General features: G+C 41.0%; 2 protein-coding genes across 2 annotated transcripts; one reads left to right on the forward strand and one right to left on the reverse strand.

Moving 5' to 3' along the window:
- Nucleotides 1-276: 276 nt before the first annotated feature.
- Nucleotides 277-12,864, forward strand: itih2 (inter-alpha-trypsin inhibitor heavy chain 2; the record flags this gene model as incomplete). The annotated part of the gene is made up of 21 exons (XM_079263017.1): nucleotides 277-372; nucleotides 800-826; nucleotides 1,085-1,123; nucleotides 3,829-4,001; nucleotides 4,080-4,184; nucleotides 4,266-4,428; nucleotides 4,505-4,612; nucleotides 5,360-5,488; nucleotides 5,601-5,717; nucleotides 5,816-5,984; nucleotides 6,057-6,182; nucleotides 6,266-6,447; nucleotides 7,048-7,233; nucleotides 7,430-7,569; nucleotides 8,511-8,683; nucleotides 9,025-9,180; nucleotides 9,268-9,381; nucleotides 11,132-11,330; nucleotides 11,410-11,582; nucleotides 12,532-12,643; nucleotides 12,717-12,864. 21 exons carry the CDS (start codon nucleotides 277-279, stop codon nucleotides 12,862-12,864), a joined length of 2,835 nt encoding a protein of 944 aa, XP_079119143.1.
- Nucleotides 12,865-13,118: 254 nt separating this feature from the next.
- On the reverse strand, nucleotides 13,119-19,488 carry kin (Kin17 DNA and RNA binding protein). The gene is made up of 12 exons (XM_079262921.1): nucleotides 19,265-19,488; nucleotides 19,085-19,179; nucleotides 18,924-18,967; nucleotides 18,733-18,855; nucleotides 17,213-17,397; nucleotides 17,038-17,086; nucleotides 16,900-16,951; nucleotides 16,685-16,820; nucleotides 16,486-16,605; nucleotides 15,409-15,508; nucleotides 15,226-15,326; nucleotides 13,119-13,285 (listed from the first exon to the last, which is right to left on the reverse strand). The coding sequence occupies exons 1-12, from the start codon at nucleotides 19,376-19,378 to the stop codon at nucleotides 13,226-13,228; spliced, it is 1,179 nt and encodes a 392-aa protein (XP_079119047.1). The 5' UTR covers nucleotides 19,379-19,488; the 3' UTR covers nucleotides 13,119-13,225.
- Nucleotides 19,489-19,699: the final 211 nt, after the last annotated feature.

Below are 19,699 nucleotides of genomic sequence, written 5' to 3' on the forward strand. Positions count from 1 at the left end.
CTGTCTGCATTTAATCTGCAAAAGACACAGATCTGTCCTATTTATCCTGCACTCACTGCAGGTCAAGGTTTCAAAGTTTCCTTCTCCTCTCTGGGTTACACGAAACACAACAAATATTGACAGGGGCTGGCAGTCGATCAGTTCAGTGGATTTTAACCTTCAGTTTTCAGCTTTACTCTGTTTCCAAAGGGCTCCCTGCAGATCGACTCCTTCACCTTTTTTAAAGAAAAATTCTTTTTATGTGTGTGAGAATATGAGCGTGTGAGGTTTGGAAACATGAGACGTCTGCTGTTGCTGCTTCTGGGGCTCCTGATTCCCCGTCAGGGTCGCTGCTTTGAGTTTGTGATAGACGGTGAATGGGAGGAAGAGGCGGTGAGTTGGAAGTCTTGGACAGTTTGTTGACTTTTATTTCCAGCTAAAGACCTGAATCAGAGTCGGGTTAAATACCTTTTATAACTTACAACAGAGCAAAAACTAAATTTATATCTTGTTAAAAGTCAGTTTTAGTTCTACTAATTACTTTAAAGGCATAACTTTTTTTTTTTTTTTTACATTTGTGACATTTATTGATTTCATGAGTTGTTTCAATTACAACAAGGTAAAAATGACATAATTTACAAGAAAAACTTTTATTTTCTGTCTTAAAGTATCACAAAGGAGTGAATTTAACATATTTATATTTTAAAAAGTTTGTATTTTTGTACATTTTCTAAACTTCATTGCTGGAAAACAGGAAAGATGCCAGTTGATCATGTTTTAATAAGTCAGAAGTTCATCAGGATTTTCTCTCTTCCATCAGCTTCCGGATCATCGAGAGAGGCATAAGGTGAGTTTCATCCAGACTTTCTGACTCACATTTCGTGCGTCTTCACAGTACAAATCATTACTGATGTGGCAACACTTTATTGATCTGCATTTTACTGATTAAACAAAAACAAACAAGATGTCATTAACGAATTTCACCACTCTGATCTGATCAGGACTAAATTCTACATCATCTTAAATGTAACGACGTGCTATTTACACGCTCACCTCAGGGAGGGGATTTCATTTTGTTTTGTATATGTTTGGCTTCATATTTCAGAGAGCGATTCTGACCAGCGCAGAGGAGGAAGACTTTGAGGTATGACCCCCCCACCCGCTGTTCAAGCCCCCTCCACAGTGACAGACTTTAACCTTATCTAGGAATCAATACGCTGCTGTTTGAAGAGATCCTCATGACTGACAGGTTATTGACTTTGTTGGCTGCAGATCCTGCTCTGCTTCCCCTTTCTCGTCTTAAGAAATCATGTTTTCTGTGATGTATTTTTGTGTGACAAACTAACTAAACATGCTTCATTTAGACTTTGAATCAAGTTTAAAATAGAAGAACAAATTACAAGGTGAGGTTCAGGAGACTCAAATTTCTGGGAAAAAAAGGAAAAATGTAACTAAATTAATCTCAAAAGTACAAAATGCACTCATGAAAGATACTATCTTGTTCCATCAACTTCCTCTTAATGGTATGGGAACTGATGACGCTGATTATCAGTTTGTCAGAAGAATGACAGTTTGTGCTGAATCCTGTTCAGCTGTTCACACTTGTTGTCTGACTCTCCTCTTCATGATGCTCCGTATAGTTTTCATAGAGACAGATGTGGACAGCAGGCAGCTCAGTCAAACACACACATCCTCAGATCTTCCTGAAATATGCTGCTTTCTCTGGAAAACAGATTAAGTTGATGTCGATGGTCACATATTTTTCTATCCAAAACGACTGCTTCTGCCTTCGTGGTACTTCCACACATATGAGGTCATTCATCCTATTGCACCAACACACATTCCAAGATTCTGGCTTCTGCAGCACTAAAACTTTTCTCATGATATGAATAAATCAGATGTTAGTTTTATTCTCACAGCGGCTTCAGGTTATGTTTTCTGGATGCAGCAACACATTGTGAGTTAAGATGGTTTTGGTTACATACAGATTCTAGATCCTGCCCCGTGTCAACCTGTTGCTGTGTCCTTGGCAAGACATTCGCCGTCCAAAATCCCTTGTGCATGAATGTACAGAGGTGGTTGGAAAGCCAAGGACTGTTTCCCATGCTTCCATCAGTCTGCCCCAGGCAGCAAACCACCTACCTCATCTGTCATTTACTGTATGTTTATGTGCACATTCACAGGTGCATGAATGTGGATGTAAACCAATTTTGGTGCCTCTACAGTCCTCTAATCCATCACAATAATTATTAATATCATCATGATTTCTCATGCAGTTCTGACCGAAAGGTTTAGAGGTCATCCAGCAGTGGTTTGTATCCTTGGCTGTTACACGCTGGGATTTCTACACAGTCTGGGATTTTTTTTCACAACTTTCTGCTCGGTAGAAACAGAAAAGCCAATCTTTTTCCAATTTGTCATTTTGAAAATCCTATTTTGAAGTGGTTGATAATTCTTTGGTGGATTTTGTCACAGAGTGGTGACGCAGTATTTATTCCTAAAAATGGTAAAAGACTAAACCTTTTCTGTATGCTTCTTTTATACTCAGTTCTGACACCCTCACCTGTCACCTATCAACCTTATTATTGTCCAGTAGTCCAGAAAGATGTTACTAAACACTTTATAGATATATTTCTTTTACCCTTTACAGTTTTTTAATGGTTGTACTGCGTTTTAAGTTATTATTTTCAATTCAATTCAATTCAGCTTTGTTTGTATCGCGCCACTTCACAACAATGTTGTCACAGGACACATTACATACACGAATCAACATCCACATCATTTCAAGCCAATTCATACATATCCTATAATAGAAACCAGCTGATTGCATCGAGTCATGACTTCGATCCAATCCCCCATCCTGAGCTGCATGAGGCGACAGTGGGAAGGAAAAAACTCCCCTTTAACAGGAAGAAAACCTCCGGCAGAACCCGGCTCAGGGAGGGCAGCCATCTGCCTCGACTGGTCGGGGTGGAGAGGACAGGAAAGACAGATCAACATGTACAACTGCACTCATTCAGGAAGACCTGCTGCTGGGAAAAAGGAGAAATAAGTTAGAGACGGCAATATTGGCATATATTTATAGATTAGTTTTAATGTATAAATGGTGAGTGAAGACTTAGGTCAGTTAAATAATGAATGAATTGTCAAGATACAGATTTACGTTTTCATTTCATTTTAGAAAACTTCCTCCCAGTTTTTAATATATGGTTTATGTGTTTAATATAAATGGTATAAATTGTGATAAAGATCAAATTAATCCTCAATTAGAAAACAAACAAACAAATAACAAACATACATGTTTTAAGGAAAACAACTTTTTTTTTAAAAATCAAAAATATTTTTTCTTGGTTTTCAACAAGAAAGCTTTTTACATCTGTCAGTTCACAGTAATAACTAAGAAGAGATTGACATGAGAGTCCTGATTAGTGTCTGACAGAGCCATCGATTATATTATAACAATGTATCAAATTTATGCAAAACAAAACAACAACAAAAAATAAAAAGAAAACAATTAGAATATTTTAAAAAAAGAGAGAAAAAAAGGGAACAAAAAACAAAACAACATCTCACCCACCCCGTCACTACCAAAGTAATGCATTCAAACCAGGACCTGGATTTGGTTACATGCAACTATACTACCACCTGATGATCACAGAGCTGGAAATGCATGCAAGAAGAGGAACCCACGTATCCTCAAAGGCACTGGGAGTTTGTTTTAACGAACACTTCATTAAAACAACTATTTTTAATGACAGAAAATTGTCCCAGAAACGTGAAAATCCCTCATCTTTCAGATTCTCAGTTATTCTTAAAATCTCATTTCTTACACGGTTGTTATCTTTACAGGCCATCCGAGGAGATGACATCACCGTTAACAGTTACAAGGTGGAGAGTCGCATCACGTCACGCTTTGCTCACACCACCGTCAGGAGCTCTGTGGTCAACTCGGGCTCCAAAGCTCAGAGCATCGCCTTCAACGTGCAGATCCCCAAACGGGCTTTCATCTCCAACTTCACCATGTGAGCTAAAAGTCCTCCACTCTCAGCAATCGCTTGAACAGCACCGACATCATTCAAATTCTCTGCACTTTTTCACAGGAATGTGAACGGCATCACATTTGTGGGTTCGGTGAGGGAGAAGGCGGTGGCCAGGAACCTGTACGCCCAGGCCAGAGCGAGAAACAAGGCAGCGGGCATCGTCAGGTGCCGGACCAGCCTCTTGGAATGAACTCCATCAGACAGCTAAACGACAACATCCAAATGAAATATCTCTTTGCCTCACAGGGCTAATTCCCAGGACCTGGAGACCTTTAAAACAGAGGTTCATGTCCCACCTGGCAGTAATATTGAGTTTGAGCTCCACTACCAGGAGATGATGCAAAGGAGACTGGGCTTCTATGAGCATTCGCTGTACCTGCAGCCTGGGAGGCTGGTGCCTCAGTTCCAAGTGAGAATTTCATCATTTATATTCAATTCTGCCTCCGTGTCATCTTGCAACGCCCTCTGACCCCATCTGTTTACAGGTGGACGTGTACATCTTTGAGCCGAAGGGAATTTCCACGGTCCAAACTCCAAACACCCTCGGAGCACAGTTCGAACAGCTTTTTAAAGTAACAACTTCTAAAGATAAGGTAACATTCAGGGAGACCCTCCCTAAAGAAAATATGTCATATTATATAATAAGACCACCAAAAGTGAAGCTTACCTACCTCATTTGTCATTCATTGTATATTTTTTTTAGGTGCAATTAGGCAATAAATTTAAGTTCTTTACCATTTTAAAAACATATCCATCAATATAAAACCTTTTGAGCTCAGTACATATTTGCCGATTTGAGAACAGCCCCCCAAACAAACTTTTTGTGGCTTCTTTCTCATGTAAAGTTATAAAAACTTTGACTATTTGTGGTCGTCTTGAGGCCTTTTAATGTTAGTTTCTGTCAACAGCAGATTAGAACTCACTGCAAACAATTTTATCAGGATTCTGCTCCTGATTCTGTGCTGACCAGTCTGCAAGTTCATCTTTGTCAGGTTTCTATTTGTGTTCAATGTAGAAACATCAAGCCACTTAAAACAAAGAAAAAGAAAGGCATTTGTTGTTGATAATATTCCATTTTCCACTGGAAAAGAAACTCAACGGAGAAAGAAAAAAGCTTTTTATTTATTAATCAATTGAAATTACAAGGCATAAATCTATCCAGACTTGAATGTAAGACATTATGTTTTTGGTAAACAAAGAACAGATTGGTTTGTTTCATGTTTATTTATTTAGTTTAATAATTCAAGTTTTTTCTCCTTCTTTTTAAATGCATTTTGCAGAGGTCCATCTTAAACATTCATATCATTTGCAACTTTTAAAAACATTTTTTTTGTCCTTAGGCTCATATTGTCTTCAAACCGAGCTTAAAGCAGCAGAAAAAGTGCGAAAACTGCACAGCCAGCGCCATAGACGGCGTCTTTACCGTGAAATATGATGTAACCAGAGACAGCAATGCTGGGGAACTGCAGGTATCACACTCCTACTAATCTAACATCAAGTAAAATTACTTCTGTTTCTTCACTTTAACTTAAATCAGAAAAACAGTTTGTCTACAGCTCAAGCTTCCGATGTTCCTTTCAGGTTTCAGATGGTCACTTTGTTCATTTCTTCGCTCCATCCAACCTCTCTCCTCTTCCTAAAAACATTGTGTTTGTCATCGACGTCAGCGGATCCATGTGGGGAGTCAAGATGAAGCAAGTGAGTGGCAGCTGTTTACATCTGGATGGAGTATTTGGTGAAACACTGCCATCTGGTGGTCATTTTCTAAAACGCACCTAATTTTAAACCGCTTCCAGACAGTGGAAGCCATGAAGGCTATTTTGGATGACCTGACCATGGAGGATCACTTCAGCATCATAGACTTCAACCACAATGTGCGCTGTTGGAGTGAGGAGCTTGTTCCAGGCTCTTCTATTCAAGTTGCAGATGCCAAGAAATACATCCAGAACATCAAACCCAATGGAGGTAACGACAGGTGAATAACAAGAACAAGTGGGACTGCGGTCTTTTTCTCATTCTTATGAGCACTCCATCCAGGTACCAACATCAATGAGGCGCTGATGAGAGCAGTCCAGATGTTGGTGAGGGCGTCCAACCAGGGGCTCATCGACCCTCGCTCTGTCTCCATGATCATTCTGGTGTCTGACGGAGACCCCACCGTTGGTATGAAAATTTCCAGATTGGTCATACTGACATATGTTGTGTTCACATGAAATCAGCTGTCCTAAATTGTATTACCTCTGCAGGAGAGATTAAGCTCAGCACCATCCAGAAGAATGTGAAGCGAATAATGAGAGAGGAATTCTCGCTCTTCTCTCTGGGCATTGGCTTTGACGTGGATTACGACTTCCTGGAACGTATCGCCATGGAGAACAGGGGCATGGCCCAGAGGATCTATGCCAACCATGACGCTGCAGAGCAGCTACGGGTACGACAGATTCAATCCGGTTATAACCAGATTGGGTTAATGTTTCCCTCTTAACTGAAAAACACATTTTCATGCATCTTTTTTTTTTGGTATTTTCCTTTTTTTAAAATTTTTTTTTTTAAAGTCCTAAACTTCCTTTTTTCTTGTGAAAGATCAATCTTTTTTTTAATAGAAAATCACAAGTTATTCCTACTTTTATACAGTTCTAGCTCTAGTTTATTTCCATTTTGTCAGATAGCACCAAAAAAACACACTCTGAAGATATTCTTTTCAAACATTTAAAAATATTTCTGCTTCATCAGAGACGATTTCTCATCAGAAATATCTTCTCTATTTGTAGGGTGAATTCCATATATGTTACTACAGAATTAATTCTAATATGGAAAAAACTGATAATTTATAATTTACCTTAAAGATTCACCTTTTTTCTCGGAAACTGTGAACAGAACCACAAATATGAGGTGGAAATGCCTGCTTGTGTTGACATAGATTCACTCGTGATGAACTGATTTAGGATTTCAGTAAATATAATTCAGCTACAGAGGAAACGTTTGTCCAGCATGTTTTAGTGCAGCCTCAGCTTCTCTCCTCTCTCTGCAGATGTTTTACAGGCAGGTGTCCTCTCCTCTGCTGAGGAGGATAAACATTCAGTTCCCAGATGATACGGTCACAGAAGTCACCCAGAACCGCTTTGACAAGTACTTCAGCGGTTCGGAGCTGGTGGTGGCTGGAAGGGTGCTACCGTCGGAGAGCAACACGCTGACTAGCTTCACCACTGCATCAGCTGTGAGTGAACACTGATAGAAATCCTTTCTGTATACTCCTTCTTACTGGCACTCATGTTCAGAGGAATTCTCCTCTTTCTTTTGTTTTTACAGTCACTAAAATGATCCAGTTGTTCCTTCGCTTTTGCACTTTTCTGTAGGCTTCATATTGTAGTGGTGCAGCAGTAACAAACACTATTTTCCATTTCATTCTGCAGGCCCGTCTGGACATCACCTTGGAGGTGGAGGCGGACATGGCAGAACTGGACATGGAGCTAGCCAAGCAGCAGCACTCGTTTACTGGCTTTGCCAGACAGATGTGGGCGTACCTTACCATCAAACAGCTCATCAGTGAAAGGTGGCAGATGGATGCTAAGTCCTTACATTTTTATGAATCCTTTTTTCTCTGTATCTTAGCTAAAAAACAAAACAGAACAAAGTAAAACCTGCTGATATTTGGCTTTTGAGTGCAACAGTAAAGTGTTTAATCTTCCTTCAGCTATGAGTCACATGACTCTGCAGTAGTACTGGCTTCAGCTCCAGTCAGCTAATGGGAACAGATGGGTTCACTTCCGGATTTTCCTTTCATCTGTGTGACCTTAGCATTTGGAAAAACTCACTTTGTCTTCACAGAAAACGGTTTACTGACTGTAATATCTCACATGGAGGTTCTTTTTGGGGCTGACGTCTTGTGACACGCTCAAAATAAACTGGTCGATACAGTACCTAAAAAAAAACTGTACTTATCAGTAACTGTGGGCCAAAATATGTTCTTCCTTCATGATCTTGGTCTGAAGTTACTGGACTGGTTCTGAATGCACCGGAGCCCTCAAAGCACTGGGAAAATACTCCCACGCTACTGCTGGATATGGCCGAATAAAAAACATTCAAGTGTTTGTTACTTTCAAATAGAAAAAAAGGATAATTTTCCCCACTATTTGGACTAAAATTCAATTTACCAAAAAACACATTTTTAAAAAATTTTCTATATTCCAGCAGTGGGCAGAGCTCATGCAGAGTGGCCAATCAGAGCAGAATTGATGTTTTTACTACTTTAGATAAATGCATGGCACCAGCATTCTCGTGGTAACTTTAGATAAAAAAAAAGGTATGTGCAAAGATATCAATAAGAAGGTCTTAATGAAGAAGCACAATAACTATCTTTAAATAGAAAATCCACGTTCCAAATTCTGACTTTCCAAAAAGTCAGAACCTGGAAAATTTGCATGCAGATATTAAGAAAAAAAATAATGTCAGGAGCCCTGTGGAAATAAGTTATTTAAAAACGGCTCTCTCCAGGTCTCTAGCGACAACATTTGCCAAAAAGAAGAAGATCACCCAGCGCATCATGGCTCTGGCTGTGGAGCATCAGTTTGTTACTCCGCTCACCGCTTTGCTGGTGGAGAGCGAGGACGCCAAGGAAAGGCTGCTGGCTGACTCCCCGAAGGACCCCAAACAAGGCTGCTGTGCAGGTGTCTGACAAGAGGAAGCCATATTTTGTTGTATTTAACAAAACTGAAGGTTTAAAGCACGGGTGTCGAACTCCAGTCCTCGAGGGCCGATACCCTGCAGGTTTTTGTTGCCTCCATGCTCCATCACACCTGACCGAAATTCCTACACAGACTGACCAGAAGCTGCTGGATCCATTTGGTTTGAATCAGCTGTGTTGGTCGAGGAAACAACAAAGACCTGCTGGATACCGGCCCTCCAGGACCGGAGTTGGACACCCCTGGTTTAAAGGAAAGAACAATCAGATTAGCAAAGGGAGCTGCAGCAAAAGTAACTAACACACGTTCTACTTTCTAACATGTAGGAGGGGGGATGACTTCATCATCAGCGATGAGTGGTCTTGATCCAGTGAAGCTGGTGTACCAGCCTCCACCCTGGGTCCAGATGACCACTCCATCCCCACCGAGTCAGGTTGAGAAGGGTCCTGAGGAGATGGTTGTGCCTCAGCAGGTTAACTTAGGTAACAAATACCTTCCCTTTCAGATCATCATGACATTTCCAGCTGGGACCAGAGGTTCATTTTTAATCAGCTTGCTTCCCTTTCCAGTGGACAATGACCCTCACTTCATCATCCACCTGCCTGCGAGTAACATGGACGTGTGCTTCAACATCGACTCCAAACCCGGTCACATCCTCAACTTGGTGTCAGACATTGGAACAGGTGCTACATTTACTGTAAATTGGTTTTAAAATTCTCGTGTTTTGCTTGGATTTTTCTTCCCAACAGCACATGTTAAATCCAGCATGTGGCATTTCATTGGTTTTAGATGATTGCAATCACAGCTATGAACAAACAGAACCACTGCAGCATCTGCAACCCTAAAGCCAAGTCAGTTTTATGGATGAATATGGTAAATATTTTGAATCTGGTGTAGAAATATTTTGTTTAGCGACAGAAAGGACTGGCACGAATATGTTGCCCTAATGGAACATAGAGGCCCAAACCCACTGGCTTCTGTTTTATAGGGATAAAGTGCACCTTTACTTGGGGGAATCAGAGAAAAAGTGATTATTTAGCCCTAAACTGGAGCACTGGAGGTCATTTGTAGCTGTTTAATCCCAAAAGAGAAGTGGTTGCATTTCTTGCAAAAGCTCATTGGTAGGGCCAACTGGAAAGACTGACAGTTAGACAAGTTGCAGTTACATGCATTCATTCATTCATTCATTTTCTGAACCGCTTATTCCAATTCAGGGTCGCGGGGAAGCTGGAGCCTATCACAACTGGCTTTTGGCGACAGGCAGGGTACACCCTGGACAGCTCGCCAGTCCATCGCAGTTACATGCAGATAAAACAAAATGTAATGATTTGGAAATCACTTAAATTACATAAATTAATCATTTTAAATTATGTCAAATGTGATTTGTGCATGTTTATCGCTATGGTGCTTCATCACATTTGCTTTGTCTTCTAATACACACTGAATGTGCTTTGTCTTGCTGAAATAACCAAGACTTTCCTCTAAAAAGAAGCCATCCAGATGGGAGCAGGATTCACTGATCATGGATGATCATTCTCTTCCTCATGGAGAAAAGCCGATTTCGGTACTGGCCAATCGATGAGCATGATTTTCCTCTTCTTGGTCAGAGGTGGTTTAGGACAAAATCACCCCTAGCGAGCAGTTGTTGATGCTGTGTGTTGCTGACCAGGCGGTTCTGTCTGCATGAGTAAATTTTGCATTTGAGAAGGAAGATGGGGAGGGCTTTAAGATTTCCCTGCAAAGCTGCACTGAATGCTCTGGACCAGGGATCCCCAAATCTGGTCTTTAAGGACCAGAGTCCTGCAGGTTTGCCAAGTGTTCCTGTTGGAACACACCTTACTGAGACTCAGTCAAGCTTTGTACATGTCTGCTCAATACACATTGATGTGAATCAGATGTGGTGCAGCAGGGGCACTTGGAAAACCTGCAGAATGCCGATCCTAGAAGACCAGGACTGGGGGTCCCTGCTCTGGACTATCTTGGTGTGAATGTGCCCTCATATTCCCTCCATCCCATTTCATTAATAGGTGAGGCTGGGGAACCCTGATGTAGATCAGATCCACAAACACTTTGCAGTTTTGGGAATAACTCCTGAACTGTTGAACAAACTGAACAATATTCAACAGTAGTGCTGCTGTTAATGCAAAAGGCACTTTCCCAAACTGGGAATGGAATTAAAATTTCAGGCAAAATGATAAATCTGCTGCTTATGACTTCTAAACAGGCCTTTTCTTTTTAAAATGGCATCCTGACTTTTATTAAAACTAGATGATCAAGAAGACACTGTAATTTGTCTTTGTTCCTTTTAGCCAAGCCTGAATCCCATAATAAACATCTACATGCATCTATTATCTAACGTCCCACATCTCCAGTTTGATGCTGACTAGATTTTCAAGCACAGCATGACTTTCTCACCTTTTCCCTGTCCTGAAGGTGTCACAGTCAACGGGCAGTTAATTGGCTCCAAGCAGCTGAACAAAAGCAAACTCAGCACCTACTTTGGTGCCATCTCAGTCTACTACCAACCCGAAGGAGTCAGCCTGACCATCAGCGCCAACGACATCGCCATGACCGATGGCAGAAACAACCACTCCTTCACTTGGGCGGCCACAGCTGAAATCACTCAGGATGGGTAACAGGAGCATCTTTACCTCCACTCCCTGCCTTCACAGCCGTGTTGGTTTGCTGTAAAGCCGCATTTTGTGTTTCAGGGTGAGGCTTTCCATTGTGAAGAACTCTCATGTCACAGTCACGGTTAATAATAATATCCAGGTGATGGTGTTGCTTCACCGCGTGTGGAAGAAGAATCCTGCCAACGTCGACTTCCTCGGCATTTACATACCTAACGAGAATCAGTATTCACCTCTGGTACACGGACTCATAGGTGGGTCTGTTAAACACACCAAATCTCACAGTATTACTGAGATGCTCCAACAGGGAATCTCAGAGATGGACTTTAAGCTTCAATCTGCAGAAGAAAAGGCTAAATTTCTCATGCGTTCATTCAGCCACTGTCAATCAATCAATCAGTCAAAGTTTATTTATATAGCACTTTTTATACAAAAGTAGCACAAAGTGCTTTACAAAGTAAAAAGCAACAATATAATATGTTAAAAACCTTCCATCACATAAAAATATAGAATTTACCCAGTCTTACACATACTCACTTTTCACACACACTCACATACATAAAACACTCATCAAATTAATCTTAGGAATCCACATTGGCACACACACACACAAAAAGTAAATAATTTAAATGCCAATCAGAAAAGAACAGTCTAAAAATAGAACTAATTGATTAAAAAGATGGGTCTTGAGCCCACTTTTAAAAACCCCAACAGTACCCATCATCCTCAGGGCCTCTGGCAGACTGTTCCACAATGTGGAGTATAAAAACAAAAAGAAGACTCACCATGAAATTCTTGGAATTTGTAAAAGTTGCCTATTAGAGGACATGAGGGCCCTGGATGGCTCGTAGTACCTTGCCACCTGCCATCCATGATTTGATTTCTAAAATACATTTCAACAGGACGTCAATTGGTTTGGTGTCATCAGGAGAAACGGTGACATAAAGCTGCGTATCGTCAGCTGTGAAAATTTACGCTGTGCCTCCTGATGACATCACCCAGAGGCAGCATGTAAATGTTAAACATCACAGGGCCCAGAATAGAGCCCTGTGGGACACCATAGTTTTATTTATAGATCTGAGATGAACAGTCATCAATGTTTATAAAAAAAAAAAAAACTCTCTCTCACTTAGATAGGATTAAGGATCTGTCAAATCCTATTACACTGAGTGGGGTAAAACTGAAAAAAATGTGACCTGACAGGGCAGTTTTCAAGAGAGCCTGAGGTCAGCATTTACGACATCCACGAAGGAGCTGATCCCCTGAAGAAGGAGGCCACCATGGAGGTGAAGGGCAACAAGCTGCTTGTCACCAGGTACTTTGTCACGCGTTCGAAAGCTTTTTCCTTTCATCTGTTCCAACTCTAACGTCTTGTTTGCATGTTTCAGGGGCTGGCAGAAGGACTACCGACGGGATAAGAAGCACGGCTCCAACATCTACTGCTGGTTCATTCATAGCAGTGGGAAGGGCTTCATCGACGGCCATTACACCCAATACATTGTGCCAAATCCAAACAGCTTCCTCCAGATGCCGTGAGCAGCCACGTGTGCGTGGTGGTGTTACGGTCAGTAACACTCTGAGATTTAAAGGCAGGTGAAAGTTAAAGACGACAGCCTTGATATCGCTCTTACTGGGTTTCATCATTTCTTTTGTTTACAAAAACAGTATTTTCCACAAAACAGAGGTGACATTGGTCAAATTTATTTGGATAAAATTTACATTTGCATGAGTATTGTCACAAAATAAAAAGAAACTAAACAAACTGAACACATTTCTCAAAGTTTCCCTGATTTCTAGTGCAGGTGAATTTTGGGATGTGTGTATGTACAGGTGAATGTCTGGGAATTAACTCTGACACAGTAGAGTCTCTCAGCCTAACGACTAAAAATGAACTCTTTCAGGCCAGTTTGGAAAAATCCTCGTAGGCGATGTCCACGCTCTTCCCTTTCTGATGACCCTGTGGATGGAGAAGAAGAAACTTAAAGCGTGATTACAGCCTAACATATCATAAGCATGATGTGCGACATCAATAATATGTTAAACAAGGGATGTCCAGCTCTGGTCCTTAAGGTCCACAATCCTGCAGACTTCCCATGTTTTCCTGTTCCAACACACCTGACTCAAACTAGTCACTGATGTTGCTCATTGGCTGTTGGAGCTATTTAATGGAAGCCTGGTGTGTTGGAGCAGGGATACATGGAAAACCTGCAGGACTCCTGTGTTAAAGCAGGGGTGGGAAACTTTGGTCCTGCTGCAACACACCTGGTACACATCAGACTTGTGCAGAGCTTGACATCAAGTCTGCTAATTCCCCATTGATTTGAGACAGCTGTGTTGCAGCAGGGAAACTCCTAACATCTGCAAAACTGCAAGTGCCCCATGAGGACTGGAGCTGCCCACCCTTGTGTTAAAGTGACTGCTATATTCCTCACAGCTTCACTCAGAGTCGGGGTTTATTTAATCCACATGTAGAATTTCCATCAGGTAAGTGAATGTAGCAGCGGAATATTTTAACTTCTTTGTCGAACACATAAGATAAATGCAACCTCGTCATTGTTATGCTTGTCTAAAGCTGAAATCCACTAGAATGGCCATAAAAACACAAACTACTTTGAAGCTGGCACGCTATATGCTAGCAAGAAAACAACAAAACAAGCGCAGGGAAAGGGATCCATGTCAGAAGTGGCTCCAGGGAAGAATCCAGCCGATCTCAAACCAAATCCAAACACACACATTCCCTTTAAAGCAATGCTGTTGTTGTTGTTCTTTGTTCTTGTACAGGGTTTCTGATCCTGACCCCTCAGGTAATGTCTGTAGAATTCATGATGGTTCAGTAATGTCACACTTAAAACCTGTTTCCAAAATGATCTCAGTCTGAAGACAACCCCGTGCTCTGATGCCCTTCAAGGAGTCAAGTAAAGCCAACAACAAACGTTGCCTTTTAATTCTTTACTGTGTGAAAGACACCAACTAGAAGTACTAAAACGGCACAGAATAAGCATATTCCAGCAAACTCCAGAATTCATTTTGCCATTTTTGCCACCACAATGAATTCTGTGATGATTGCAAGATGGATTATCAAGGAAATACCAAGATAAAATGAAAATACCAAGAGGCAACTCTTATTATTTTGCTTTCAGGAGTAAATATTAACAGCTCAATCCAGAGCACTATCAGATTTTTTATTTCAGTTCTGCACAAATAGGCAGAACTTCTGAATCAATCAATCAGGCAAGCCCCTCCCTCTCTGCTGTGCTTTAGCTGGGCATCCAAATCCCCACCTTGCTGAGGAGGCTGGCCTGCATACATAGACGGGCGAAGTATACATCCCGGTCGGCGCGTGACGATTGTTGTAACAAATACAACAAAATGTTACAAGTTTTACTTTAAAGGAAAATTTTCCACAAACTGTTTCAACTGTTTTTAGCAAATACATGACTATGTCATAGTTGCAACTCTTTATCATTAAACTATCATTTCTTCTTTGTTATTGTTTAAAATTATTTAAAGTTTGAAATATAATTTATCATTTCCCTTTGAGGATTAATGAAGGATATATTCTGTCCTTGTCAGAGGTGGCAACTCCTGGTCCAGGAAGTAAAAGTCCTGCCATGTTTTTGGATCTACCTGTACATTTAGAACAGGTGTTTTCACCAACAGGCTCGTTTACCTGGCAAATAAACTCTGCAGCTGGTTTGGTGGCTGGTTGGAACAGCTGCCGGACTGGACTTTTACTTTCTGGACCAGGAATTGCCACTTCTGGTACTTGTTAGAAGAATATCTCAATTATTTGAAGAGTTTTTATTGAACAAATCCAGTGACCTGTTTGTCTCAGAACACCTGATAGACGACGAGCATCTGGTTTAGGTGATGAATAAACAGCTTACAGACACTTACCGAGTCAAGTGTGAGGGTGGCGCTGAAATTCTTCTCGTCTATGCCCTCCAGCAGGGCCCCTGTGTCTCTGTAGGGGCCGTTCAGGATCAAAACCCGTTTACCTGCAGCAAGATTCACAACAATTTTGATACCGTTTTATCTTCCAACCTACAGGAAGCTGCTGTGTGTTGAGTGGCGGCTTACCTGGAGCGGGTATAACCGTTTCCAAGTGACTCTGGTCCAGTCTCAATTTGTCCCCCGAGTCGATCATTTTTACCACTGCGGCATATTTGTCTCGGACCTCCTACAGTCAGAAATGATCCACAACTATTACCAACAAACATCTTCCTCCTTAACAAACGGTTCGCCTGAATGAATACTAGGCCTGGGCGATTAATCGGACTTTAATCTCAATTACGATCTGGGTTTTCAACAATCATAAAAATAAAAGTGTGTGATTATTTCTCTCTCTGCAGTTTCCTCTCCTGCTGTCTTCAGCTGCTAATCGAGCGTCTCTGGCGTTGCAGCGCTGTGCTGTAAACTCCTCCCACAGCCGCTTTGGTTTCATTCAGACACTGTTGCCAACTTGGAGACTTTCTCGCTAAATCTGCAGACCTTTTTTTTTGTTAAAAGCGACATATCTAGCAACTTTTACTGGAGTTATTAGAGACTTTTCTGGTGTTTTGGCGACTGACTTGAAGGCACATATTGTTCTGCAGTTACTGTAAGGAAGGAGCAGCGGGAGCCTCTCCCGTCCTAAAGCACTCCCAGTCGGCCAGTCTCAGTCGGCTCCGGCTGCAGGTCAATGTAGAATAACTGCAGTAGGTTGTGGAAGTTCACCTAAATATAGTTTATACCATTGTCAGTGACAACTGGCTGCATTATTTTCCTATACATAGTGAGCGAGTTAAACACTGTAATATCCCTCCGTTACGGGGCGTTACCATAGCAACGCGTTAATCAGCTGGTTCAGATCAGCCGTCTTTTAACAGGTGAATGAGAGAAACGCGCTGCAGCCTGACAGCGGTTGTTTGGCATGAAACGTACATCGAGGCCAACATAAAATAGTTCCTATATAAGCGGTAAAAGCGGATAAAACAACTCTGAACCGTGCATTAGACGGTTTTAATGCACAACACGGAGTCTAGAACACCACGACGCGCAGCGTTGTTTAAAAATACTGGATAATTGTGTTAACTAATCGAGATCTTAATTTCAGTCAAAATAATCGTGATTATAATATTTGTCATAATCGAGCAGCCCTAATGAAAACACAAATACCAGGATGACGGCCTTTTTCTTGTGGTACTTCTCTCCCAGCCTCTTGGTGATGATTTTGACGATGATGTTGGGCTGTAGCCAATAATCTGTTCTGGTTGAATGTTTCTTCTTCTCCTCCATCTGAAGAAAAAAGCATCATCCTTCAGATCAGAGCTGTTTAGAACAACCACAGCTGATTAAACACAAACACAATACCGACCTCGATGATCTCCTCCAGCGCAGATTTCTTCTTCTTCTCCCCTCTGACGTCCGAACCGGAGGATGTGTCTTTTCGTTTGACTGAGGATGATGATGACGATGCTGCTGCTTTCAGGGCACTAACACCCACAGCAGAACTGAAGGCAGACACAAACACCCTGTCAGACTCCAAGCCTAAAACACACACTTAGGCAACCTGCAGGAAAACATCTGTACCTTGACTTGGAGGTCCCAGCCACAGAGCAGGAGGCCCCCAGGTTGAAAGCAACTGCAAGAGAAAAGCACAAAGAGCTGAGCAGAAAAAAGAAAAAGCTTCTTGCAAATACTTTGGTTGCATAAGAAAACTGGACAAACCCTTTTCCTCTTCGCTCTCCCGTTTCAGTTCTGTGTAAACTGGAGCTTCCTACAGAATCAAACACAAGAAAAAAAAGTCTGAATCTGTTAAAAAAAAAAAAAAATTAAATAAAAGTTGGTTTATTTGGTTTTAATCAAAGACGCTCATTTTGGGGGTGTTCCTGTTGGTACTTACGCCGGTTTCCTTCCCATCTTGACCCCTTCGAACCTGCTCCTCGATGAATTTGGCGCTCCTCTCCTCATCATCCAGTTCATGCTTCTTCTTCCTGGCCTGCTCCTCTTGGCGGCGGATGGTCTCCGGGTCACGGTCGATGTACTGGATGTACCAGCCTTTAGGGGTTTCGTCAACTTTGCACAAACCTGGAAATGACATGTTGTTTGGCACGGCAGCTCGTCCAAATGAAAGGAGCACTATATCTGACTTCTGAATAACATCTCATTTGGGTGACACAAAGGAATTCAGAGCAGACACACAGTTACAGCAGGTACAATTATCAAGAGTCATCGTGATGAAGGTGATGGGGAGGAGTGAATCCAAGCCTCTCCAGTCGATTTATGAGCAGTCTGTTCTCAGTCATCTAAAAACCTTTTGTTTCCTGCTTCTATTGAAGATCTACAGAATCTATTGCAGGGATATCACAAGTAGTTTGCAACTTACTAGATTTAGCTGTAAATGCAGCCCAATTTCCCTAAGGGGACAATAAATTCTAATTACTGTCATCTAGATCAGACTTTCTGATAATTATTCTACCTTGTAATGATCAATATAGAGTGGCTCTTTAATTTAAATGTGAAAAAACCAAAAGACACCCAACAACAGAGGTTATATTATCTCTATGATGTATTCTATATTTCTTTATGCCACACTTCCAGTGAGGTTGGGCTGCTATGATGAATGTTTACAACAACAAAAAACACAGAGACGAGTGTGATGCTTTGCAAATATTTCAAACCTTGCATTTAACTTAAAATATATGCAAACAAGGTGGAGAAAGGCTGAGACAACAGAGACTGTATTGTGTTTCTAAAGAGATAACAGTGGCAGCAAGAACGGGCAAGCTATGTAATGCTAAAACAATAAACAGTTCCAGGATTTTCTGATGTAAACACTAAGTTTGTTAAAATTCCACTAAAAAATGATTAATAAAAAGAGACTGTTGGCATCTCTGATGGTTCATTGGTGCTTGTCACAAAAATAACCTGCAGATCTTCAAACTAACATTAAACTAAACAGGTTATGTAATAGTGTGCGCTGTGTTCCACACAGTTTTCTTTTATTCAGAGAAAATTTGACATATTTTTACAAACCAGCTCACCTGAAGCTAAACTTTTGAGCTGCTAGGTTAAACAAGAAAGGAGAACAATAGATGGTCTCTTCTCTTCCCAATGCAGAGGTTTGATTCCTCTGTCCCCAAAATGTTGCTGCCAAGTATCACTTTGAACCTTCAATGTTATTTGAACCACTTTCAATTAAAATAGAGGCTTTAAATGATCCGTATACCATTGCTTTCTACGTGGATTACACTCCGGTAAAACAACTTTAATCAGATCGACTCTGGTGAGACAACAGAGGTTTATCAACCACAAACTTTTAATATATGCCGTCTTTCTTTGGTGCAATTTGTGCAGGATGGGTTGCAGAAACCGTATGACAAGGATGTTTTAGAAATTACATCAACACAAATTCAGATTTACCTTTTCTGCCCAGCCACTTGGTGAAGTCAGTAAGCGTTTCCCACTGTGTGGAGTTCATATGGATGTGCTCTCTGTGACTGATGTATTCGTTGTACACAATATTGTTGTGAACTCTCTTGGTCCCTGTAAAAGAGGAAAATGTGAGGAACAGAAACTTTCTGGAGGCTCAAATTGGAGGAATAATTTCTCACCAAAACGTCTTCTAAGCAGCTCCAAGAAGTCACTTTTGAACTCACTGTTTTTGTAAAAAAAAAAAAAAAAAAAAAAAGGAAAGAATAAAACAATATGCTCGATCAAGTATATTTTTGTATTTCTAAACTTATATGTAAACACATCATGGTGATAAGCTCACTCAGAGAAGTAGTCCAGGAACTTGTTTGGGTTTTCTGAGGCCAGCAGCAGCTGCCGCTGGTGGGACTCCGACATGCAGTGACATTTGAAGCCATTCTATCAACAGACAGACCAAAAGTACGAATTTAAAACCCCATCAACAAAATAATTAAGTAAGAAATATTTTTTAAAAGCATCTTACCTCATCTCGGCATTGTTTCTGACACATCTGACAATACCACCTTAACTTCTGAAGCCCTTTGGCTTTTATTCGGTTGCTAATCGCTTTAGGGGAGAGAAAATCTGCTTTCCCCATTACAGCCGATTAGAACTAACAGAAAAGTACAGAATATGATTAGGAAAACTGGAAAACAGTTGAAGATTTTCTTTCAAGATGTGTGTCTCAAAAGCAGGCATGAACCCGCGGTCGAGGTAAACAGTTTCCGTGTGAAGAACGTCATAACCTCAAGCGTGAGTTTTGAAAACTCGCGATAGCACTTGCTACATTTACGAGCTCCTCGTAAGCTTGGAAATTACGTAATTAGTTTTGTGCGTGTTTGTGTCTTATATCTTTTAGGACGCACTTTGAGTTTCAGAGAAACTCAAAGTGCTTGTTTTATCTGAGAGAGTCAGCTTC

Source organism: Telmatherina bonti, assembly GCF_933228915.1.
Source record: "Telmatherina bonti genome assembly, chromosome: 23".
NCBI lineage: Eukaryota > Metazoa > Chordata > Actinopteri > Atheriniformes > Telmatherinidae > Telmatherina > Telmatherina bonti.